Source organism: Sus scrofa, chromosome 17 (genome assembly GCF_054392235.1).
Source record: "Sus scrofa isolate SSC_HxYL_T2T_F1_AM1 chromosome 17, Sscrofa_HxYL_maternal_Yorkshire_Landrace_v2.0, whole genome shotgun sequence".
Taxonomy (NCBI): domain Eukaryota; kingdom Metazoa; phylum Chordata; class Mammalia; order Artiodactyla; family Suidae; genus Sus; species Sus scrofa.
In genome coordinates, this window is record NC_139399.1 from 48,587,172 (window position 1) to 48,611,098 (window position 23,927).

Sequence of the window (23,927 nt, forward strand, 5' to 3'; positions counted from 1 at the left end):
ATTTCCTGTGGTCCTGGCAGGGGAGTCTCACTGAGCAGGGCAAAGCACAAAGCCAGGCTAAGGGGAGTTCTGGAATACTGCTGCCAGCGAGGACACACTGATGCTAATTTGCAGCCATGCCCAGCATCTGCCGAGGCTGCTCATCATTCCCCTTTACCAAATATTTATGATGAAGCAGCTGGGGGGATTCTTTCCTTGGGAATGCGTCTTGGGTTCTCCATAGTGGTAAACAAGTAGGATTTGTTTCACAGAAACGACTTCAAAGTCAGTATTTTGTTTTTGTTTTTGTTTTCCAGAAACCATCTCTTTTCTATAAAGCAAAGGGACATGGGCATTCGATTTATAGCTTTGTTCAAAATGGGCTCCCTGCTTATGTCTCACAACTCAGTTTGCCAGGGAGGATCCTGGAAATTTAGGTGCTAGTAAATTTAGTTCACCACCAAAAAGGCAGATTTGGGGCTGTGGAAAGAAAGCTGATCAGGTCAGCCTCTGCCTCTTACTAGCTCTGAGAATTGGGACAAGGCACATAACATAACCCCTCTGGGCCTCCTTTTTCCTCATCTGTAAAATGGGCAGAAGTCACTCCAAGGGTAGTCATGAGCATAAGGTGAGAAAGAGCAGGTGGAGCAGCTAGCACAGTAACTGGCGAGATGCTGTCAGTGTTTTTTCCCTCTGGAGAAAGACTCATTGTGAAAGGCACATAAATCTCTCAGGCCCTCAGTTCTTTATTTGAAAACTGTAAACTGGTTGCCCTGGGTGTGTGGAAGGATTAGCTTGCAAGAGGTGAGGATAGCAAAGCACTCCATGTATTTATTTGCCAATTGGTGATTATAGCCTGTTAGTCAAACAGAATATAGCATCCGTCTTCACGAACTCGGTATGTTTTTGGGGATTAACCGGGTTCCTTCATCTCCTACCTATTATGAGCCCAGTGCCTGTTAGAATGCAATCCTGATCATTTTCCCAGAGATGACTGCCTGTTTTCCCAGTAGTTTTTCGTGTGTGCCAGATTATAGACTGGTTGAGTTTGTTAGTCTCACACTGGAAATCAAAGAACTGTGTTAGTGCAGCACCAAAATTCCCTCCATCCTTTCAGTCTGCTGCTGTATTACTAGCTGATGGGAGAAGGGTCAAGAAGTCAGACTTCAAGAAAATGAACATAAGGCCGCCTTGTGTCTGCGAGCAGGTTTTTCTGGTTTCTGTGGAAATCAGCCGAAGCCCTGGAGTCGGGAGGATGAGTGTGTGGAGCCCAACACTTGGAGAGGCTGCGGCAGCTTCAAGGAGGACTTTGCTCTAAATGTGAGAAGAATAGGAGGAGGAGCCCGTGGCTGTTTGAAGAGTGCAAAGGCAGGACTGGTGAATAAGATGAAAGTAGGGAAGAGGCAGGTTTAGATCATTCCCCAAAGGCCCTGGAAACACGTTTTCCTTTCTTTCTTTCTTTTTTTTTTTTTTTTTTTTCCCCCTAAGCTGAATTTCTAATCTAAAGCAGGCATCCAAGCACCTCCCTTGCTTTGGGGCCCATGATGATCAGCTCTCCTGCACCAAGGCAGGTTGGTAATTGAAAAGTGGGAAACGGATGAGCAAAGAAATCACTGATGAAGGGGAGAATTCTGGCGTTTGTGCTTAACCTGGGTGTGTCCGAATCCGAGCCCTGACAGGGTTCTGCTGTGCGTTCCTAACCTTTTGGCTCTCATGGAAATATGATAGATAGGCTAACTATTGAAAAGGACCCCTTTTAAAAAATCATGGTTGCTAACATTCGTGGTGATTGTCTCATTTTAGGATCCAGAAGATTTTTATGTTTGGGGGAGGTTGTGGGTAAGGAGAGGAGTGGTGACTATTTAATTTACCTTTTAACCCTGCTTCTAGGCCACAGAATCAGTTTAAATGCATTTAGAGGAAATATTCCTAAGAGCTGTGCTGCTCGAGGAAGGTAAACTGTAACCAGGCACACCTGACATTCAGGTGACTTCATCAAGGGGGCTCACTAAGGGACTCAGCCTGGTGAGTCAGAAAGCCCACATCTGTGCCATCTCATACCAGTTCTTCAAAATGCTGCCAAATATGGGTGTTGCTGATGTGAGTGTTGGTGGGAATGCAGAGAGAAAACAGAGGTGCTGAAATGCCAAGACTTTATTTCTGCCATTACAAGGATGTGGGTTAATTAAAAACAAAACAAAACAAGAGGTTTCCATCTTGGCTCAATGGAACCGAATCTGACTAATATCCATGAGGATGCAGGCTCGATCCCTGACCTTGCTCAAGTGAGTTAAGGACTCAGGGATGCTGTGGTGCAGGTCACAGACGCGGCTCAGATCTGGCGTGGCTGTGGCTGTGGCGTAGGCCAGCAGCTACAGCTCCGAGTTGACCCCTAGTCTGGGGACCTCCATATGCTGTGGATGTGGCCCTAAAAAGACAAAAAACAAAAACAAAACCTATATTGGTCCTTCCAGCCAAGTTCTCCAGAATGTAATGGAAAAGCGTTCTAAGGAGATCCTTCAAGACAGTGCGGTGAAAAGCAGGGACTGTCCCTTTTCACCAGCAGGTATTCTGGTTCTAGGACTCTCCCCACGGCGATGGGTGGCTGGTTCCAAAAACAAGTGAGACTGACTGTATGTACATTCAGCTTTCTTGGGGGTAAATACCTAAGCTCTCAGGATGCAGTCTCCCTTTGGACTTCCTGGAAGATAACTTACTGGATTAGTGCATTGGTTAGGGATTGTAGTTGGTTGCTAGTAACAGAGACTGGGAATCACAGTGGTTTAAACAAAATCGAGCACATAGAGATTTATTTTGTTCTCTCATAAAATCAGTCCAAAGATTGGCAGGACTGGACTGTCCCTTTCACAGTGTCATCAGGGGCCCAGGTTCCTTCTGTCATTCTGTTCCTTATCACAGGGCCAGGCATGTTTGTTTGCTTGTTAATATGCACCAGGCACCTGTGAAAGTGCCTGGCTTCTATTTTCAGGATTGCCTCGTGGTCTCAGATAGCTACTAGAGTTTTAGTTATTATTGTCTATATGCCAGACCATAGGAGAGCACAGGGGGAGGGTGCAGGGCGGAGGGGGCATGTCCCTTCCTGGATGTCCCAAATACCATCTTAAGTCTTGACACAAAGTTAGCCTCACAGTCCTACCTGGCTATAAGAGAAGCAGTGGTTTGTTGGTTGTTGTTTTTAAGCTGGGCATATTATCAAATAAATATAGGTGTGATTAGTAAGAAATCAGAGGAGAAACAGGGCAGGGGACGGGCAGTCTCAGCCGGTCAGGATGCTGCCAGTTGCTATAGAAGATCTCTCTTGGGCCGAGCTTACCCAGGCCTTCCCAGAGTTCTGAAGTCACCAGTGCCCAGCTCATTCTGGTGCCCCCAGGACCAGCATCATTTCCCAAGCCGCCCTGCCACTGCTTGGAGTGATAGGGTTGCTTTCACTGACAAAAGCACATTGTAGGAGCCACAGCGGAGTCATTTTCCACAGGAGACAGGTGCATGCACACGTGGCAGGCACTTAGAGCTTCCTGGACACTCCTTCAGCCCATCTGGGGATGGGCCTTCCCCAATGTGTGAACACTAGACCTAGGGAACGTCATGCTTTCAGCTCAAGCCCTGAGAGGAGCGTTAGATGCCACATCCTTCTGGGTTTTTCACCAAATCCTTAGAGAGTGATTGTAGAGCAGAGAGAAGCCTTTCTTTCTACAAGGCCCATTTTCCCTCAGCTACAAGGCTATAAATTCGTTAAGTTAGCCCTTAAACACTTTCTTAAATTCACAGTGATGCTAGAGCTCTGAAAGGAAGGAAAGAAATCCATCCCAGGGGAAAGCGACAATAAATCAACAAAAAACAACACCTATCATGCTGCTTTGCACCCAGTAGGTGCTTGATACTTTGTAGAATCACACCACAACCGAAAAATGAGAACCCTGAATTAATTGTGGCTATATTTCAGTCTAAATGGGTTTCAGGGGGCCTGTTTCAGTGGAAAATGCATTCAAAATTTCAAACAACAAACATATTAAAAACTACTTTCTGGAAAAAATAGCCTTTAGGAATCTCATCATTTATATTCCCAGTTCACGACTTTCACTGATTTCCTTACCTTCTTTCTCCCAACATTTTCTTTCTTTCTTTCTTTCTTTCTTTCTTTCTTTCTTTCTTTCTTTCTTTCTTTCTTTCTTTCTTTCTTTCTTTCTTTCTTTCTTTCTTTTTTCTGGGGGGAGGCCGGGGGGTGGAGGGAGGGGGCCACACCTGCAGCATATGGAAGTTCCCAGGCTAGGGATCGAATCTGAATGGCAGCTGCCAGCCTACTCCACAGTCATAGCAATGCGGGATTCGAGCTACGTCTGCGACCTACACCACAGCTCAAGGCAAGGCCAGATTCTTAACTCTCTGAGTGAGGCCAGTGATCAAACCCACATCCTCATGGATACTAGTCAGGTTCGTAACCTGCTGAACCACAACAAGAACTCCTTCCCAACATTTGCTAAAGAAAATTTTCAAACGTGTAGAAAAGTTGAAAGAACTGTCCAGCAAATGTTCATGTCCCTACCACCTAGATTCCACTGTTAACGTTTTACTGTATTTGCTTTGTCACGTATCTATCCCTCTCTCTTACCCTCCAGTTTATTTTTTGAAGCATGAAGTAAGTTGCAGACATCTGTACACTTCACCCTTAAGCACCTCAGCATGAATATCATTAACCTAGAGTTCAGTTTTTTTAAATAAAATTGCAGAAAGTGAAATGCACAGATTTTGAATGCAACATTTAATGGATTTGAGCAAATACATACTCTGGCAAGGTACAGAACGTTGCCACTGCTCCCAAAAGGGTTCCTCAAGCCCTTTCTCTGTCAGATACCTCCCTCCATCTCAAAAGGTATCCACTGTTCCAAGTTTTTCACCATAGATTCGCCTCACCTGGAACCTCATACTAGTGGTCTTAAGCAGTGTAGACTCTTTCAGGGTAAAGCTATCACTCAGCAGACTGTTTTGGAGATTCATCCATGTCGTAGTATTCCGTTGTGTGGATGTATTTTTCTGTTCTTCCTTTTGATCAGCAGTTTCAAGTTTGGAGTCATTAGGAATAGAGCTGCTATGAACGTTCTTGTGTAAGTCTTTTTCTAGTCTTATGTCTTTTGAGTAAATATTGAGGAGAGGAATTGCTAGGTCATTTGTTAATTGTTTGCATCTGTTTTTGATAACTAGAATCTTGTCATTGAATTGAATGTATTGTCCAAGCCACTTCTTTCCTTCTGCAATCTAGGAGGTTGAGGCCCGGAGAGTCGGTGGAGAAGAGACCTGTTTAGAGTCACATAGAAGATTTTTCTCAGAGTTTGGACTGGAAACTCATGTCTCTTTACGCTGGTGTTCTTTATGTCACACTCCCCTTCTTCTCCCAGAAAGGGGGCACGGAAATTGAGCTTCTTTCTTTTTTTTTTTTTTTTTTTTTTTTTTTTGTCTTTTTGTTGTTGTTGTTGTTGTTATTGTTGTTGCTATTTCTTGGGCCGCTCCCGCGGCATATGGAGGTTCCCAGGCTAGGGGTCGAATCGGAGCTGTAGCCACCGGCCTACGCCAGAGCCACAGCAACGCAGGATCCGAGCTGCGTCTGCAACCTACACCACAGCTCACGGCAACGCCGGATCATTAACCCACTGAACAAGGGCAGGGACTGAACCCGCAACCTCATGGTTCCTAGTCGGATTCGTTAACCACTGCGCCACGACGGGAACTCCCTGAGCTTCTTTCTGAAAGATCATTAACTTTCAGGTTTTGCTTAGGGAGAGTTAACTGTTCGATATACCCGAAGGCACTATATCGTGTTCGTTTGTGGCATATATTTCTATAAAAATCTGGATCTGGTCCTGCTTCTCCTCTGGTGTACACTCCGAGAAATCTTCCAGGATGATCTCTCTGGAGCAGAAATCTGATCATGCTGCCTGTTCTCTGTCAACTCTTCTGTAGGTCCTGTGGGATCAAGTCCAGAGTCTAGTTGAGTGTGCAAGGTTCTTGCTCACTTCTCTTTCCTCATCTGCCATCCCATCACCCACGCCCTGCAGCCTGACCTACCTTGTGTTCCTTTATATCCCTGTGCTTCCAAACCCTCATTTGCCATCCACTGGGGAGATTCACGTGGCAAGAGTGGCTCCAGTACTATGTCACCAGTGTACGAGAGCTCACCTCCCCGTCCCTTCCGGGCATCAGAAATTTTGAAAACTTTAACAAGTGAAGCTGTCTCATGAGTCTCTAGTACTATTGAGGTTGAATGCTTTTTCAAATATGCTTGTTGGGTATTATTTTAACTCTTGAGGAAAATAATCCAGTTTTATTATCGTGGAACTAATTAGATCTCTTCCTAGCTATGAAACCCTGGGATGCAAATCTCTTTTCCTGGCTGAGTCTTTAGTTTCTTAACTGTAAAATGGGGAGAATAATAAACATGTTTCAGAGGATTGTTGTCAAAATCGAATGAAATAATACATGCAAAACACACATAGGCACATAGTAGGTTTACAATGCATGTTGCCTCTTTAGGTCCCCAGTGCCTGCCAGGATTCAGTAAATGTTTGTGAAGAATCAGAATATATATATTTTGCGTATGTGTGAAAGGGGGCTATATATAGAGGCTAACACAGATCCATCTGTCTTGAGAAGAGTGTTCGATTTGACTTGCATCAATATTCAACTGGAGTGGCTGAGCACGCACGCGTGTCTCTTCTTGGGTTACCACATCCCCTGCTAGGCAGATGTCCGTTATAATGAAATGTAAAAAGGGAAGAAATAATAATAAAGGCAGAGGAGTGTGATGTTATGGCTTGATTTGACAGGGCCTCCTGCTACTTCAGCTGCCAATGCCAGGCGTGGAGCAGATTAATCTGTATTCCAACACACCACTGCTGAAGTCAAGATCGATCTAATTAGGGTATTTTAAACATCCTGTTTGCATCTAGAGTCTTACCAGAAAGCAGGATGTCTCTCCATCTGGGGGAGCTCAGGGGGAGGTGGGCAGCAAGGTTCAGCCATATAATGGAGATGGTTTTAATTTTAGGAATGAGGGAAGATCACTTCCGTATGATTTCCTTAAAACAAAAGAGCTAATGGCCTTAAATGTTCCATGGAAACAAAGGCAGCTCTGCATCATGGCCTTGAATTTTAAAGTGGCCCTGCAGGATCTTGCAGCAACATGGCCCTGATGGTTGAAGCACAGAGACCATTTCCATCCGAAGAATAGAACTCGGGCTGACCCATATCTTTCTTAACCATTTGAGCTGCTGGAAGGCAGGTGCAGGCTCTGACGCTCAGTGGGCAGAGCAGAGCTGAAATCATTCCCCAACAAGCCAGGCTGGGCCAGTATTTAAATGCCAGGCTATCAGGACGTCGGTTAGGGTCCGCTTTCCCTAGTCCAGCGTGCATACTTATCCATCATCTGCACTCTTCGCCCACCTTCCCAGCCTGGTCACCTTTCATCCCCCTTTCCTTCCCGCCGCAATGATCTCTTCCCAGTCCTTTGCCCGCACCCTGTGCAGTCCAGCTGATGCCCTTGCTTCGTGCTCACCCATCTTCTTGGGATACCATTGTTCCCATTGTCCTTTCTCCTTCCACGGCTCTTCTCTTGCCTGCTTCTCTTTATCAAGGCTCAGTTCAAGTGCCATCTTGCCTGCTAGTGTCCCCAGGTATCCTCTCTGGGAGAGTATTTGCTTCATTAGTAGCTTCTGCCCCTTTCCCCTTTCGCTTCCACTTTCTGTCAAGCAAGTCTAGACATAATAGACCCCAAGCACCTGGAAGGCAGGATCAGTGTCTGATGATAGTCTCCGTGTCAGTCTCCAAACTGTATCTTTAATGTTGTAGGATTCTATCTTAAGGATAAATGAATTAATTGGTGTCAGTTCCTGTGCCAGAGATCCCTGGAGGCCTCCCGTTGCGGCCCAGCCCAGCTTGTTAGGGCCTCCTCTTCCTTCCCAGCAGATGTAATCTTCCCCGACCTCCTGGGGCCCAAACTCCAACAGAGACGCAGGCAGGACACCTCTGAAATCTGGGGGCACTTCTCTTGGCACAGAAGGATGAGGAGGTCACATTTGGGAGTTGTTACTGTGCATATTGTCACCTTCCCTCTGTTTCCCACCTCCCACCCCTTTCCTCACCTTGGGAGACCTGTTAATATAAATAGCAGTCCGTTTGTCCCAGGACTGGAGAATACGGTCCACATCTGTGCTTCAAGAATTAAATGTCCGAGTTCCCTGGTGGCCCGGTGGGTTACGAATGTGGCTGAGGACACTGCCGTGGCACAGGTTCATCTCTACCGTCTCAGTACTCAGTGCATTGCCTGGCACATAGTAGGTACTCCGAAGTCTGAGTAAAGATGGCTGGTGTATATACCACCTGGTGTCCTGTAATTAGTTGTCCTGTGGTTATAAAACTCATAAAAGAGAAGGTCTTTTTCATTTCCTCTGCAGATCACGTATTGTGTTTTTGGTTCTCGCAGCAAGATCAAAAGGCAAATGATTACCATGGCAGAGTACATTTATTTTTATTAAAAAGAAGGACCATCTCTGCTTAGATGTGCTGTGTCCTTCACCTTACTAGTAAATAGGCACCATCCTCCTCAGGGCTGTCTGCAGGTCTCCCAGAATCTTGTATTATTTGGCTTTATAGGCAACCACACATAAGCTCTTTATTTCAATTTATTATGGGATTAAAGAGTCTGAGTGAAGTTGGCCTTGGTCCATTTTAGGGTTAGAACAAATGTGGAGTTGTAGAAAATAACCCCACCGGCTAAGAAAGTCAAGCAATCTGCATTCCTGTCTTTCTCAGCAGGGGCTAATGAGACTAACCAAGGCCAGCTACAGCGTGTTCAGTGGAGGCCATGTGATCAGGATGCACTATGGAAGGAGCGAGGTGGCGGTCTCTGGCAGGTGCACGGGGAGAAATCTCTTGTGATGCTCCTTTTCAACATGGCAGATCTCAGACTAATGTCTGAGTGTCTGCCGTGTACATATCTCACTTGATATAATGGATTTAATAAGTGGAAGGGACAAGCCCCATTTTATAGATAAGAGAACTGAGCCTCAGAGATTAAACAGTATGCCCAAGGTTTAGTTTAACCAGCTCATGAGTGTCAGAGGCAAGATTGGAATCCAAGTCTGTCTGATCCTAAAGCCTCGCATAGTTTGCAAGTGTATGAATGCACTTGTTGGCATTCTTGGAGCAGGTCCCGGGAGTCAGTGTACCCCTCAGCAGTAGGACGTTGCTAGGCCTGGTTGTTTACAGGCCTGTCTGTGGATGAATAGCTCTCCTCACAGAAAAGTGGTGGTAACCTATTGGGATTTGGATCATGCTTGTTTAGGAATGAGGATGGGAAATGCTGTTCCACCTCATTCTTCACAAAAACGTCACATGCTGTAAGAGGCTGGTTAGAGTGACTGCCACAGCCTGCTTGTGCCATTCTGGAAAGACCTCTTATCTGGCTGAACTAGACTATGGGTTCTTAATTCAAGGAGCCATCCCTAAGAGATGGAAACACTCTGAAATTCCACGGAAATGTGCATTTGTGGAGTTTCTGCTGTGGCACAGTGGGGTGAGAATCAGATTGCAATGGCTCTGATTGTGGCAGAGGTATGGGTTCAATCCCTGGCCCTGCCCAGTGAGTTACAGTGGATCCAATGTTCCATATGCTGAGTATGCGGCTGTTTAAAACAAGAAAAAGGAAAAAAAAAAAAAGAAATGTGACATTTGTGTACATGTTTTGGAGGGGATAGCATTATAAGGGTTCATCACATTCTCTAAAGTGTTTATCATGATTTGAAAAAAAAAAAGACAAATTGCAAATCTAGGTTTCTGTAGCCTAGAAAGTTATTTATTTATTTATTTATTTTTTGTCTTTTTGCCATTTCTTGGGCTGCTCCTGAGGCATATGGAGGTTCCCAGGCTAGGGGTCGAATCGGAGCTGTAGCTGCCAGCCTACGCCAGAGCCACAGCAACGCGGGATCCGAGCTGCGTCTGCGACCTACACCACAGCTCACAGCAAGGCCGGATCGCTAACCCACTGAGCAAGGCCAGGGATCGAACCCGCAACCTCATGGTTCTTAATCAGATTCATTAACCACTGCGCCACGACGGGAACTCCTAGAAAGTTACTTTTGACGAGAAGCAAATCACATTCCTTATCAGGGCTATTGTGTCTATACTCGAAATCCAAGAAATATTCTGATTCTTACTCTAACTCTACAGAGGTCTAACTGGCCCTAGAGAATCAAATTTTTACCCCCTTGCATATACCCATTGCTAATCACTCTTGAGAGGCCCTGAAGAAATTTGAACTAGGGGAAGAATAAGCCAGAACCAGCCCTCTAGGCAGTTTCACTAATTAGTGTCTGAAGCAGCCAGTGATCTGACTGTTGAGCAAGACGCCCAGCAGACAGGGCATACAATCTCATTACTGGCTCTCTAATACTCCACCAAGACCCCTTAGGTAGCGACTTCAAAGTATAAGCTTGTTTGGCCTTCCCCTCTCAGGAACCCTGGGGATTCCTTTAATGTGTGTGTGTACGCGTTTGCTCTGCTCTTCCTGGGCCCTGCCTTAGAGCTTGTTCCCTGCCTTAGAGCTTGTTCTCTGCGGTGGAAGCCTCCACATCCACCCTGTCTGCACTGACAGCTCCATAGCCATCGCTCACCTTCATTTTATCCTGTCGAAATGACAGAGCAGCTGAGTGGTGTTGGCCAGCAGATAAACCTGTTATCTCCCCTGCTCTCTGTGCCAGCAGCTCTCCCCATCTCCTTGGTGCATGAAAAATTGACACCACCTTGGGCTGAAATCTGTTCCTAGGGAAGCTACATTTATTAGTGGTTAATGAAACCGTGTGTTAGTGTGCACGCGCTGACGCACACAAAACTTGGGGTGGATGAAATGTTTTCCTCTCTGGCAGGCACCAGTGACCTACAGCCAACCACAGTACTGAGAGAGAGAGAGGGAGAGAGATGGAAAGAACATAGACAGAGCTAGGTCTCCTGAAATGGACAATCTGTCCTTTACTTAAAATCCCAAACAAATAAAGAAATATCACTTTTTCTTAGTATGCCACCTCAGTTGACCAAGGTGTCTCCTGCTCCAGACTGGAACGAACTGTAGAAATACATGCTAATATGATCTAGTTCAGGAAGAAAAAAAAAAAAAGATTCTTCTGTATATTACATTTTCCTCTTTGAAAATTATAGCCCCTGCCACCCTCTCTCTGCCACAGCACCCCACAGCCCATCTTGTTGAGGTATATAAAGAACATTCTCTTATAACTCTTTCTCATCTGTCTTACTCAGCAAGATTGATAGGAAGATTTCTTGAGAAATTCTGGTTCAGTATTTGTGGAACTACCCAAAACTCAAAGTCTCTTCTTTATTTGGACTCTGCTAGAAAGTGCTTTAGGAAGGAGTAAACCAGTAAAAGAGAAAAGAGAGGTTGTTCATGTCTTACCTCCAGATGGCCTTTTTCTTCTTTTTCCTCTCATTAGAACTGTGAATTTTTTGTTGATCTGCATTTATATAAGGTCTCTTTTTCAGACACAGTGAGCCCCCACATGCAGCATATTTTCAGGCTTTGTGTGGTTGAGTTTCTGATCTCTTTTATCTTCCTTCATCAAATACTTGGAAACGATTACCTTTTATATGTGGGAAGTATGTAACCTAGTGGGAAAGCTTGCATTTGGGAGTCAGAAAACATGGATTCAGATCTAAGCTACCACCACCACTTGCTCTGACATCAAACAGAAACGAGAAGAGTACCTTTTTCATAGCTTAGTAGTGAAGGTTTAATGAAAAAAATTGTGTGCAGACTCAAGTAAGCCTACTGTCATCAATACACAATAAATCGATGACAGTTATTATTGTACCCTGCTTACTTTCAAATAGGAATTTGAAACAACTTACAGCAAAACAATGTGGTAATACTAAATCTTGGCTTTGAGTAAGAATTTGTCAAAAGACAAATGTCAAACTGGGGGAAATATTTGCAACGTTTAAGACAAAAGGGTAATATTCCTAATTTTACAAAGAGCACATAGAAATCAAAATTGGCAAAGGATAAGGCCAGTCAGTTCACACAGAAAGCATTCTAAATGGTCAGTAAACATCAAAAAAGGTATTTAATCTTATTCATAACAAGAACAAAAACATGCTAATCCAAAGAAACATCCCATTTTTCACCTACCAAAGTTTCATGATTTCTTGGTTGGATAATATCCAGTCTGAGTGAGGATATAGGAAAACAGGTACTCTTTTAAAATACGGATACGAGGGAGTTCCCATCGTGGCGCAGTGGTTAACGAATCCGACTAGGAACCATGAGGTTGCGGGTTCGATCCCTGCCCTTGCTCAGTGGGTTAACTATCTGGCGTTGCCGTGAGCTGTGGTGTAGGTCGCAGACGCGGCTCGGATCCCACGTTGCTGTGGCTCTGGCATAGGCTGGCAGCTGCAGCTCCGATTCGACCCCTAGCCTGGGAACCTCCATATGCTGCTCCAAGAAATGGCAAAAAGACAAAAATAAAATAAAATAAAATAAGGATACGAAATTATTCTTCTGTTCTCAGTACATGTATATGTATGTGTGGGGGGTATGTATGTATATATGTATGATATAGGTGTATGTGGTATATGTACGCACACAACACGTACATAAACACACATACTGGTTAATTAACATACTGTCCTTGAGCAGGTGGTGAGAGGTTAGATTTGAACACATGTTGTCTGATTCCAAAACACAAGCCGTTCTGACTAATTTCAAAGGTAATCATTAAAGCTTTTTGTATGTACACACCACATATACACACATACCGAGAATGGAAGTTAATTAGTAGTTTTCTTGGAAGACAGTTTTTGTCTTACAACATTTTATGTCTTACAGCATTTTATGTCAGTGTGTATTTTGACTCGCTAATTCCACTGGTAGGAATTTGCCATAAGACTGTGCATGCAAAAGCATTCCTGTGCCAGAAATAAATGTATACATGCCAGAATATGTGTACATGGATGTTCATTGCAGCATTGTTTCTAATAGCAAAAACAAAACAAACAACCCAAAACTGGAAACCACCTAAAATATCCATGATTGGGCATTAGTTAGATTATAAATAAGTTCAGTGGAATTCTAGATAGTCATTTAAAAAACGAGAAATATGGAAGTTCCCGTTGTGGCTCAATGGTTAGCGAATCCAACTAGAAACCATGAGGTTGCGGGTTCAATCCCTGGCCTTGCTCAGTGGGTTAAGGATCCGGCGTTGCCATGAGCTGTGGTGTAGGTTGCAGACATGACTCGGATCCCACATTGCTATGGCTCTAGTGTAGGCTGGTGGCTACAGCTCCAATTCAACCCCTAGCCTGGGAACCTCCATATGCCGTGGAAGCGGCCCTAGAAAAGGCAAAAAGACAAAAAAAAAAAAAAAAAAGAAAGAAAGAAAAAAGAAAAGAAATATGTGCTGATATGGAAAGAGACAGTAGAGTATATAGGGTAGTGAGAAGGGTGTGGGAAAAGAAAAATACTAGTATGTGCTCAGTAAATGTTTGTTGAGAACACTTTTTTGTATAGTTTAATTTTTACCATATGCATCTGTTGCTTTTATTTTAAAATCCACTGGTGGAGGATGGAAGAAATCAATAATGAAGCAATAAAAGAAATTGATTCCTATGGTTGAGCATAAATAGCCAAGGCTTGAGCTTCCTCAATAGCCAAGGCAAAGAGGGAACCCAGGTAAATAGCACCGAAAATCAAGAAAGAGAAACATTTTCCTGATCTTGATCTCTAAAGGGAATCTAGCTGCCAAAGACTGATCTCAGCTCATAACTAATCTTGTCTCTCTCCAGCTTAAAATGTGCTGGTGGATCCTTATCACTTTTTCTCTCCAACCTTTCCCCACCTGACTGGCCTCTCCTCCCCGTCTCGTATGTGACTCTTCATCCAAACTGGCCTTTGCATACGTTGTTCCTTCTGCCTGGAATGCTCTACCTTCTCTACCTCGTTGTCAGCCATGGCTTTTTTGTTTTAAGATTTTTGGTTGCTTATTACCTCCAGTGGGACTCCTTCTAGGTCTGCTATGTCTCCTCTGTGCTCTCCAGCTCCCTTCTGCCTACCTCAGTGATGGAACTTGTCACACTGCACTGTAATTATTGTTTTGTTTTCCTCGTTACATAAGGAGCTCCTTAAGGTTAGGGATCCTGTGTGACTTGGGGACCCTGACCATCAAGTCCTTGGCCAGGCACAGAAATAAGTGGTCAGTGGTCAGTAAGTGATTAAGTAATCTGAAGTTTGAGTTCTGCCTCTTTCACCAGTTAGTTGTGTGGACAAGTCACTTCTCTCTGGGCCTCAATTTTTCCATGGATGCGGTAAGAGATTTGGCCCAAATAATCTATGAGAACTCTCTGGCAGACTTTTTTTTTCCTTTATGGTTGTCAGATTGTTGTATATTTATATATATATACACACATACTCATGAAGGTTGTTACCATTTGTCATGCTGAGTAATTTCAAAGTTTCAGAACTAAGCTTGTTAAAATTCACTGCATTTATTGCCTGTCCCACATCTGTTCATCAGCTGAAGAGGTCAGAGCCACATCCAATTGCTTGGCTCAAGATTGCAGAACTGATTAATTCCCCCACTTTTCCTTCCTCTAACCTTCACTCCTTGATATGCACAGAAGTCAAAGGACTTTGCCTGACGTGAGCCTCCAGAGCCTCCCTTTTGTTGTTGTTGTTGTTGTTGTGCCCTCAGCATACAACATCTGGGGTGGGGGTGGGGGGTTCAGGGATCACACCCATGCCACAGCAGCAACCAGAGCCACAGAGGTGACAATGCCAGATACCCAACCCACTGAGCCACCAGGGAACTCTAAGACCTCCCTTTTTATTCTTTGTCACCCTGAGCTGAGCTGCCTTGGTTCATGGTCCTTCATGTGGGTTTCGATGTTTTTTCCCTTCCTATGAAGACAGATCCTGTTCTGTCCACTCTCCACTTTATACCCTCATCTCATCCTACTCCTGTTCCCTACCCCTTCCTTTTGTTCAAGATGGAGATTATGTCACCTCAATCCTAGCTTCACAACAAAAATTAAGAGAAAGATATTAGGGTGACCCTGGGGTCTTGAGAATGTATATAATACCTCTTTCTACAGCACATATATATAGATATATATATATATATATAGATAGATAGATATATATATCTATAGTTTTTTGTTTTTTGTTTTTTGTTTTTTGTTTTTTGTCTTTTTGCTATTTCTAGGGCCGCTTTTGCGGCATATGGAGGTTCCCAGGCTAGGGGTCTAATCAGAGCTGTAGCTGCCGGCCTGTACCAGAGCCATAGCAATGCAGGATCCGAGCCACGTCTGCAACCCACACCACAGCTCATGGCAAATCTGGGTCCTTAACTCACTGAGCAAGGGCAGGGATCAAACCCACAACCTCATGGTTCCTAGTCGGATTCATTAACCACTGCGCCACGATGGGAACTCCTCTATAGCATATTTTAAGAAAAACTTTCTACTTAAAAAAATGAGTTTACCAGTGAGATATATTTCATTGAAACTGATGGCTCCCTAAGAAAGAGCCATCCATTTACTCCCAAATGCAAAATATCTTTAAAGACCATCTTGTAATTGATAGTTTGAGAGCATATTACCAATGCAAAAATGCTGTTACTCTGAACTTGGGAAAGGCACTACATACAAAAGGTGAAAGCTATTCAAAGACATTTGAAAAATGCCCAGTATTTAAGAGTAGTTTGTCCAGTCCCCTACCACCACCACCAAAAACTTGTGTTGAGAGCCTGCTTTCTTCTCATTTATTATTTCCAAAACACCTACTATGTGCCAGGCATTGTTGTAGGACCAGGGATATACCAATGAACAAAGCAGACTAAAATCTCTTATATTGTAATTGAAGGACAGCAGTGAATAAAACAAATAAATAAATTATACCGCATTTTAGAAGATAGTGAATGTTGAAGAAAAAAGTTAAGTAGATAAGACTTGGGAAAAGGCGATGTTGGGGCATTGCTTTGCAGGGGGCAGGGGGCATTGCATTTTCAAATAGGGGCATTGCTTTGCAGGGAGGCAGGGGGCATTGCATTTTTAAATAGGATGGTCAAGGAAGAACCTCACTGAGAAGATGATGGCTGAGTAAAACTAAATTTGAAGCTTGAACCATGCAGATATTTTGGTGAGGAGCATCTCAGCAGGGGAAAAAGCAAGTACAAACCCCAAGGCAGGAGCATGCCTGACATTAGAAACAGTATTAAGTCTGAATGAGCCGGGGAGCCATTGGAGGGTTTTACACAGAGGAGTGATAGAGTCTGAACTAGGTTTTATTCTAAAGGGTCATCTGCTCTATGGGGATCAGGCCAAAGGGGGCAAGGGCGGAAGCAGAGAGACCCACAACCAAGCTGCTGAGCAGACCAAGCAAGAGATGATGCTGGTGTAGACCAGAGTAACGGCAGTGGGGCAGTAGTAAGAAGAGACGGAATTCTGGGCGCAGTTTGAAGATAGAGCTGTCAAGGCTTCTCTGGGACAGTGAGAAAGAAGAGAATCAAGGATATCGCTACTGTTTTTGGTTTGAGAAACTGGAGAACCTGGTTGCCGTTAACTGAGTGGGAAAGACTGAGGACAGGTCTGAGGAGGGGGGTCAGGAGCTTGGTTTGGGGCATGTTCAGTTTAAAGGACCTGTTAGGCAACCAGCCGGTGAGAGCGGGTAAACAGGGGCATGCACGAGTCTGTATTCAGAGAGCAGGACTGGCCTATAGACACAAGTTTGGGAGTTGTCAGCTTGTAAATGGTTTTTAAAGCCGTGGGACTAGATGAGATCCCCAAGGAGGTGAATGGTCGACGTCTAAGGACTGAAGGACTGTAGCATTAAGAGACTGGGGAAATGAAATTGTAGGGAATGCTTCTGATAAAAGTCGGGGGGAAAAAGACAAAATTATGTCTTTGCTACCATAGGAATGCCTACTTGTGGGTTTAATAGTCAAGTGACTTTTTGAGAACTCAAGGGGACTTTGCTGTGAAAATGTTCTTCAGTCAGTTTTCAAATAGAATTATTTTTGTTGCCCAAACGAAAGTCTGCCCATCTTCCGTGGGTAGACTTCTGCCATCTCCTTTTCAAGGTTATTATTCTTGATTTTTAAAAATTCTTTTTAAAGAAAAGAACCTCTTTACAGCTGAAGCCCATAATAAACTCTTCAATGACCCTCTTCTTCTCTGGGTAGAAGAATAGTATCTCCTAATAGAAGCCCATGGATTATGTGAACTCAAAAAAACAGTATTATCATTTTGAAGTACTTACTGTCCAGATGCCTTTAAACCTGAGGTGGGGATTTTAGCCGCACTGGAATGTAAGAGATAACACCGGGACCCTATCATATTTCTCATTTAATTCTGGGATATTTACTTGGGAAAGTTATAAGGTAATCTGAGAATATTATAGAACATGTCTTATTTGTTCATTATGTGCTTGCCTCATGGTTAGTATTCATACTCTTGTCACAGATTTTTTTTTTTTTTTCCTGTAAATGGGAGGATTAGTTTGAAGTTCTGTTGTGGACAATAAAACTCAATTAATTCCAGGCAAACTAGAACTTCTTAGTTTTGATTCACTTGCTCAAGTTGTCCTTGAGGATCTCATCCCTTTTGAATATGTTTCTGGCACCGTGTGTGAAAATCAGTTGAGTTTTCCATTGACACAATTTAGGTTCGTGTCTTATTAATCAATAGCAGCAGTCAGGGAAGGCCTACTTCTTCCTCCTTCAATAGAACCAGACCAGGCTTGAAGAGAGGTAATAATTACTGCTCTGATCACAGCATGTTCTCTTTTCTCCTTCCCAACCCAGAGCATGTCTGTTCGATCCTGGCTTCCCTCCTGCGGAACCTGAGAGGGCAGCAGCGAACCCGGCTTCTGAATAAATTCACAGAAAATGACAGCGAGAAGGTGGGTGCTTGTTGGACTGTAAAGATAGGACGAGGACCGGCGGGGAGAGAAGGGCTCTCTACCTGATGTGATCTGCAGGTGCTGGCTTGAGCATTTCCGCCCCAAAATTTCTTCTCCAGTATCTGGCCCCATTGCTTTGGATCTCAAAGTTTTCTCTGATTATTCTGTTTCTCATCTCTAAAGGCATCCCTCCCCCCTCAACCCCAACTATTTTTAAACTATTTCTTTAGGCAACAACATACCATTATGGTTTGTTAAGATGAGGAGGAAAAGATCAAGTCAGTGCTTTAAAAATTCTCAACATACAGTGAAACCATGTAGTTAATATGAATAAATGCATGTTTTATTTACCAAAAAAAAAAAAAAGAAAAGAAAAGAAAAGGCCATCGACCATCAGGTTAGGATGCAGAACATCTTAGCAGTCACGTCACTGTGGTGACATCATCTAATGCCTGTGCTTCAGTTTCCTCATCTTTAAAATCAGAGCTGCTCTCTTTCTTCCCTGCCCACCTTATCACGTTTTTCTCAAGTTTAAGGAAATAATAGATATGAGAATACTTCATAAACTGAAACATGTAAGATCTTAGGGTCATGATTGCTAACCAGCGAAGGTTGGGGCACAGTCTTCCTGCACTGTGATGCCATGTTGAAGCACCATCTGCTGTTAATCAGTACCAGCCCCTGGGTAAATACCAGGGCTGCCAAGAACCATGGCGGTGCCAACCGGTAAAAAGGTAGGTTAAGAGGTCCAGGTTGGCTTCACAGTGTGCCTTCCATCTTTTGGAAGTCTTAAGGGCAGAAAATGAAACTTTCAAACCCACACAGTGTTCCTCAGGCCGTGTTTGAAGCATGACTTTGCCAAGTTTAAAACTGATTTAAAAAACAAAGCAAAACCTTATTTTTAGGATATTGCTAAGCAAAAGTCAAGGCCTTTTTTAAAGTTGCTGAAGGAGTTTCTCTTGCAGTCTCTTCTGACTCAAAAGCAACTAAAGAGATTTTACTCAGACCTTTTTAAAAAAAGATCAGCTCCGGGGCAGAACCTGAACATGAAAGGTTTCAGTTTGAAAAAAGAAATTTCTGTAAAGTTCTAAGTGAATATCAAGTATGTAACTCCAAACTCCTTCTCTTTGCAAGAAGGGACTTGGATTTTTATTATTTGTTTGTTTGTTTAACAACTTGAATTCGTGGACATCCTAAATGCCAGGAATGCACAGTGTCCTTTGGGAATGGGCCTGTGTTCAGACTGCATCCATGCTAAGTGTTTGCTTTGCTCTGGCCCAGCCCTTTGAGCCCTTCCAGGTGGTTTCCTAAGCGAAGCTCAGATCCAGTGTAAGAAGTGGTGGCACGGCTCTCTCTTTGTGAGCCGTGATGGTGAGATGAATGGGAGCTCCACTCTTCTCCTGCCCTCGGGAGTCTCTTCCCTTCTCACTCATGCCTGTGAAATATCTCTCTTTCAGGTTGACAGGCTGATGGAACTGCATTTTAAATATCTGGATGCAATGCAGGTGGCCGACAAGAAGATTGAAGGGGAAAAACACGTACGTATCCTTGCCTGTCTTTTGCCGGCCATTGACTTGCGCTCCGTTTGGGTCCCTTGTGCCCCTCGTACCTCCCCACAGGACAGGCGAGGGCAAAGGTGCCATCCACCTTCGTGTGCCACCTGACAAGTCATAAGAGCTGAGCAGCTGACAGACGGCTGGTAGTTCTAACTGCTCTTCTAACAGGAGTAAAGTCCCTCAAGAGGCTGGGTGTGGAAGGTTAAGCCAGGTCTGCCCCAGGGTCTGGGTGATAACACAAAAAGAACCTCTCTTTGAAAATCCGACCACAGTGCAGTGCTGTGACTTGGTCCCACACTGGCAGAGCGCGCTCGGTACACGCGCTTGCTGGCTTCTGTAGTCGTGGTGAAGCCGGGGAAGGGAGGGTGACCACAGGTATAGGAGCTAAAAGGAAACTCTGAGGTCATCGAATCCAGTTCCCCCATTTACAGACAAAACCTGGGCACCTCAGGGAGGGAAGCGCAGCATTGCGGTGGAGCCTGCCTGCCAGGTTCAGCGTGACTGACCCGCTTATGGTCGCTGAGGGAGATGAAACCTGCTAGTTGGGCGTTTTGTTGTTTTTTTTCCTTGAGGGGCTGTGCTTATTCTACTGCCTCTATTTTTCACCTGCTTCTGTTTTGTTCTCTGCCTTTTCTGGCCTCTGTAGCTCTCTCATCTGTCTCCTTAATCAGGGCACGTTTTCATATTGGTTAATGTCCGATTTCTATTCTCTTCCCTACAAGACATGCCTCAGTTTTGGTCACGTTGCAAGCGCTCCTTTTCTTGCCTTTTGCAGTCTGTAGCAGACCTCATTTTCCTTGTGGTCTTCATTTACTGGATCACTATTTTCTTTTCACTCCTCTTGCCTTAAAGATACACTTGAGGCTTTTGAACCTCACTGGTGGGAGAGCCGGTTTCCGCACCCGTCCCATCCATATTGGGGCCATCCAGCCCCGCAGCAGAGCTGTGTACCCTGGGGACTCCACTCGCGTTTCCCTCAAGCTGTGCCTCAGGCCCGGGTGAGAGACTAGAGCTTGGCTGTGCCCTTCTTATCCGCTCACCCCTCTCACAAAACAGACCTTCATTTATGAATGCCGGGAGATGGGTAACCATGCTGGTCGCTCCCGTGGTTTCCCTGTGCTCCTACACCTGGTTAGTCCTCAGATGTTTGCTGCGTGGTTGGTGGATTGATGGAGACTTTCTTCTCGTATGTGGTGAGTCTACTACAAGGTAAATGGCAGAGCCTCTCAATTTTGAGGCTCGACCTCGGATGCCAGCACGTTTGACACACAGTCCTGTCATTCCACACACCTCTCCCTCTTCATTTTGTTCTTTGATGAAATTTTCCTTTTCCATCTTTCCTTCCCTTGACAGTAACTTGTGCATGGTGGACACTTAGTACTTGTGAAAATGCCAGAGTAGTATAGTATATTCCTTCTCTTTGTCAGAGTGATAATTAGAAAGAAATTGAACTTTCCCTAGACTTTTGTAGGGAAACAGCCATGAAACAATTAGAACTCCAGCTCTGAAGGAATCCCCCATGTTGTCTGCTAAAGGAAATTTTTCAGGGTGGTAGAAGGAACACCTAGGAGTCAGATGACTAGAATTTAGTGCAGGCAACACCTCGCCATCACTGCCTCGCCACTCCTTGTCACCGTGCCTGGCGTGGCCCCCGGTTCTTAGCTATAACGCGGTGTCAGCAAAGGCGATCTCTCAGATCCATCCCCTCCACCCCAGATTCAGGTGAACACACTTTAGTAACTGTTTTGAACATGGAATGGATTCGAAGTACAATGAGAGGTTGATCAGCGACTGTCTTCTGTGTGGAGGGGCAGCAGCCTGGCAGAAAAGATGCGAGTGAGGCAGGGGGTCAGATAAGCCTCAATTTTTTTTTTTTTTTTTTGTCTTTTTGTCTTTTTGCCTTTTCTAGGGCCACTCCCACAGCTTATGGAGGTTCCCAGGCTAAGGGTCCAATCGGAGCTGTAGCCACCGGCCTACGCCAGAGCCACAGCAACTTGGGATCCGAGCCGCATCTGCAGCCTACACCACAGCTCATGGCAACACCGGATCGTTAACCCACTGAGCAAGGGCAGGGATGGAACCCGCAACCTCCTGGTTCCTAGTCGGATTCGTTAACCACTGTGCCATGACGGGAACTCCCAAGCCTGGATTTGAATTTGAGCTCTACCACTTCCTAGCTCTGAGACCCTGGACAAATGAGTCGACCTCTCTGAGCTTTGGTTTTATCATCTGTAAAATGGACATAACACCTCCTTTGAGAGCTGTGATGAAGACTACATGACGTATGTGAAGTAGCTTGCTCCGTAAGTAAGAGCTGCTTCTCTTGCTGGATTTCCCTAGCTTCCTTTGGAGCCTTGTGTAACTTTTAAGTGAGCCGGGCAGTCCTAAGAGCATCCTGCTTGCCGGATATCCCAGAAGGAGCTGTCCTAGCAGACCAGAGCATTGGTACCATCAGATGCCTCATGTAAGGTGAAGGTGGAATCAGCTTTAGTTTTTGTTTTTTGGTTGTGGTTTGTTGGTTTGTTTTTGTTTTTTTTCCTTTCTTTCTTTTCTTTTCTTTTTTTCTTTTTTTGAGGATGACCAGAGTAAACTGTTGGGTGTCAGGGAGCAGGTTGCATGCAGCAAGTTAGGAAACTTGGCCTGCTTCCCACAAGATTATCTATTACCAGCATTGAAGAGGGTGTGAAATTGATTAGCACTGACGGAGAATAATCACTGCAGCCCTCCCCCCAGCATCCGCGGCGCTTCTGTGTGCCACAGGCGTGGGGCCCCTGCCATTCCCTGACAAACATCTGTCTCCTCGATGCCAAGGCCGTTTTGCTGGGCCCTGGCAAACATTCCCAGGCTATTAGTACTCAGCAGCCTCAGTGCTGCTCAGAGAGTCAGGGCAGGTGGGGGGTGAGTGATGCATTTGTGAGCAGTGCTCTGGGCCAGCACTCAGGCTCCATCCTGCCAGATGAAGCCACCTCGCAGGTATAAAGTGACTCAGAACAAAACAACCTCTCTCCCGTCTCTCCTTCACGCAGTCTTCTCTCTTCAGTCGTAAATAATTTGTTGCCTCACCCCACCTCCCACAGGATGTCCTGTACCCACTGGGGAGTCAGCAAATATTCATTGACTTTGAATACTTATTTCTCCAGCATTTGATGACATTGACTGTCAGATGAGCAATGAATAAATATCTCAGATACTTTGTGCCAAGTCTACGACAACGACAAAAAACCCTTGAAATAACAAGGTCAGGTGTTGACCACAATAAGAGCGATCGGGTATTGGCATTTTTAGCGTCTCAGAGCCACTTTCTTCCCTGTAAACTTCACACCCCCATGGGCACAGTGCAAGTGTGGTTTGCACTTGACCAAGATTCACTGGAAAGAATCCAGTCGTTTGGCAAACGTTTCTCAGGCGCCTGCTCTGTGCAAGGCCCTAGGCGAGGCACAGGCTGGGGGTGGGCACAGGTGGACGTGCCAAAAGAGGAATGGGCCCAGGAGCGCCGCCACTGCTGAGAGCTAGGGGAATCCAGGGAGCAGGGGGAGGCCGTCTTAACAGTTTTGTGGATGAGGAATAATTTGAGCTGAACCTTAAAAAGAAGAGACACATAGGGTGTTTCCAGACTAGAAAGGAAGAGGAGCAAGGTGGGGGGGGGGGGGCAATGGGAAACCACGTTAAGTTTGGGGCGTGTGATGTTACATCCCAGGAGCAGAAGGCATGAGGGGGCAACACGGATTTTAGAGCCAGGCTTCTTCAGTTCTGCAGCTGCAGGCAGATAGCCTAAATACCCCAGCTTTCTTGCCTTATTTCCTTCTTTCTAAGGTATATGTCCCAAGCTGCAGAAGTGTGAGAAATGACTTATTTAGGAATCTGCTGACATTGATATAACACACGTCAAAGCTGCCTTCACAGGTCCTGGCCTGTAGAAGTGGGCAGAGAAACTTTAGTTTTCTTTTCTCTGTAAAGACTGTTTAGACCACCACCCCACTACATAAACACATATTTTCTTACTTCCCTGGTACCTCAAGATTTTGTGTAATCTTGGAGTTCCTGTTTTGGCACAGTGGAAACAAATCCGACTAGGAACCATGAGGTTGCAGGTTCTATCCCTGGCCTTGCTCAGTGAGTTAAGGATCTGGCATTGCTGTGAGCTGTGGTGTAGGTCACAGATGCGGCTTGGATCTGGAGTTGCTGTGGCTGTGGTGTAGGCTGGCAGCAACAGCTCCAGCTAGATCCCTAGCCTGGGCACTTCCATATGCCATGGGTGCGGCCCTAAAAAGACCAAAAAGCAAACAAACAAAAAAAAAGAGTTTGTGTAATCTGGAATTCCCGTCATGGCTCAGTGGTAACAAACCCAACTAATATCCATGAGGATGCAGGTTCCATCCCTGGCCTTACTCAGTGGGTTAAGGATCAGGTGTTGCCATGAG

At 44.9% G+C, this 23,927-nt stretch overlaps 1 protein-coding gene across 6 annotated transcripts in view; it reads left to right on the forward strand.

The window, feature by feature from the left end:
- The window catches only part of CTNNBL1 (catenin beta like 1), a 175,189-nt gene that overhangs the window by 130,446 nt on the left and 20,816 nt on the right, over window positions 1–23,927 (forward strand). For 2 of the 6 annotated variants that reach the window (XR_014831784.1, XR_014831782.1), the window contains exons 12-13: window positions 17,853–17,950; window positions 19,408–21,428. Coding sequence is in view for 2 of the 6 variants with exons in the window: in NM_001444303.1 (NP_001431232.1) it covers window positions 17,853–17,950; window positions 19,408–19,488 (179 nt within the window). In the remaining 4 variants the exon portion in view is untranslated. 6 annotated transcript variants of the gene reach the window in all.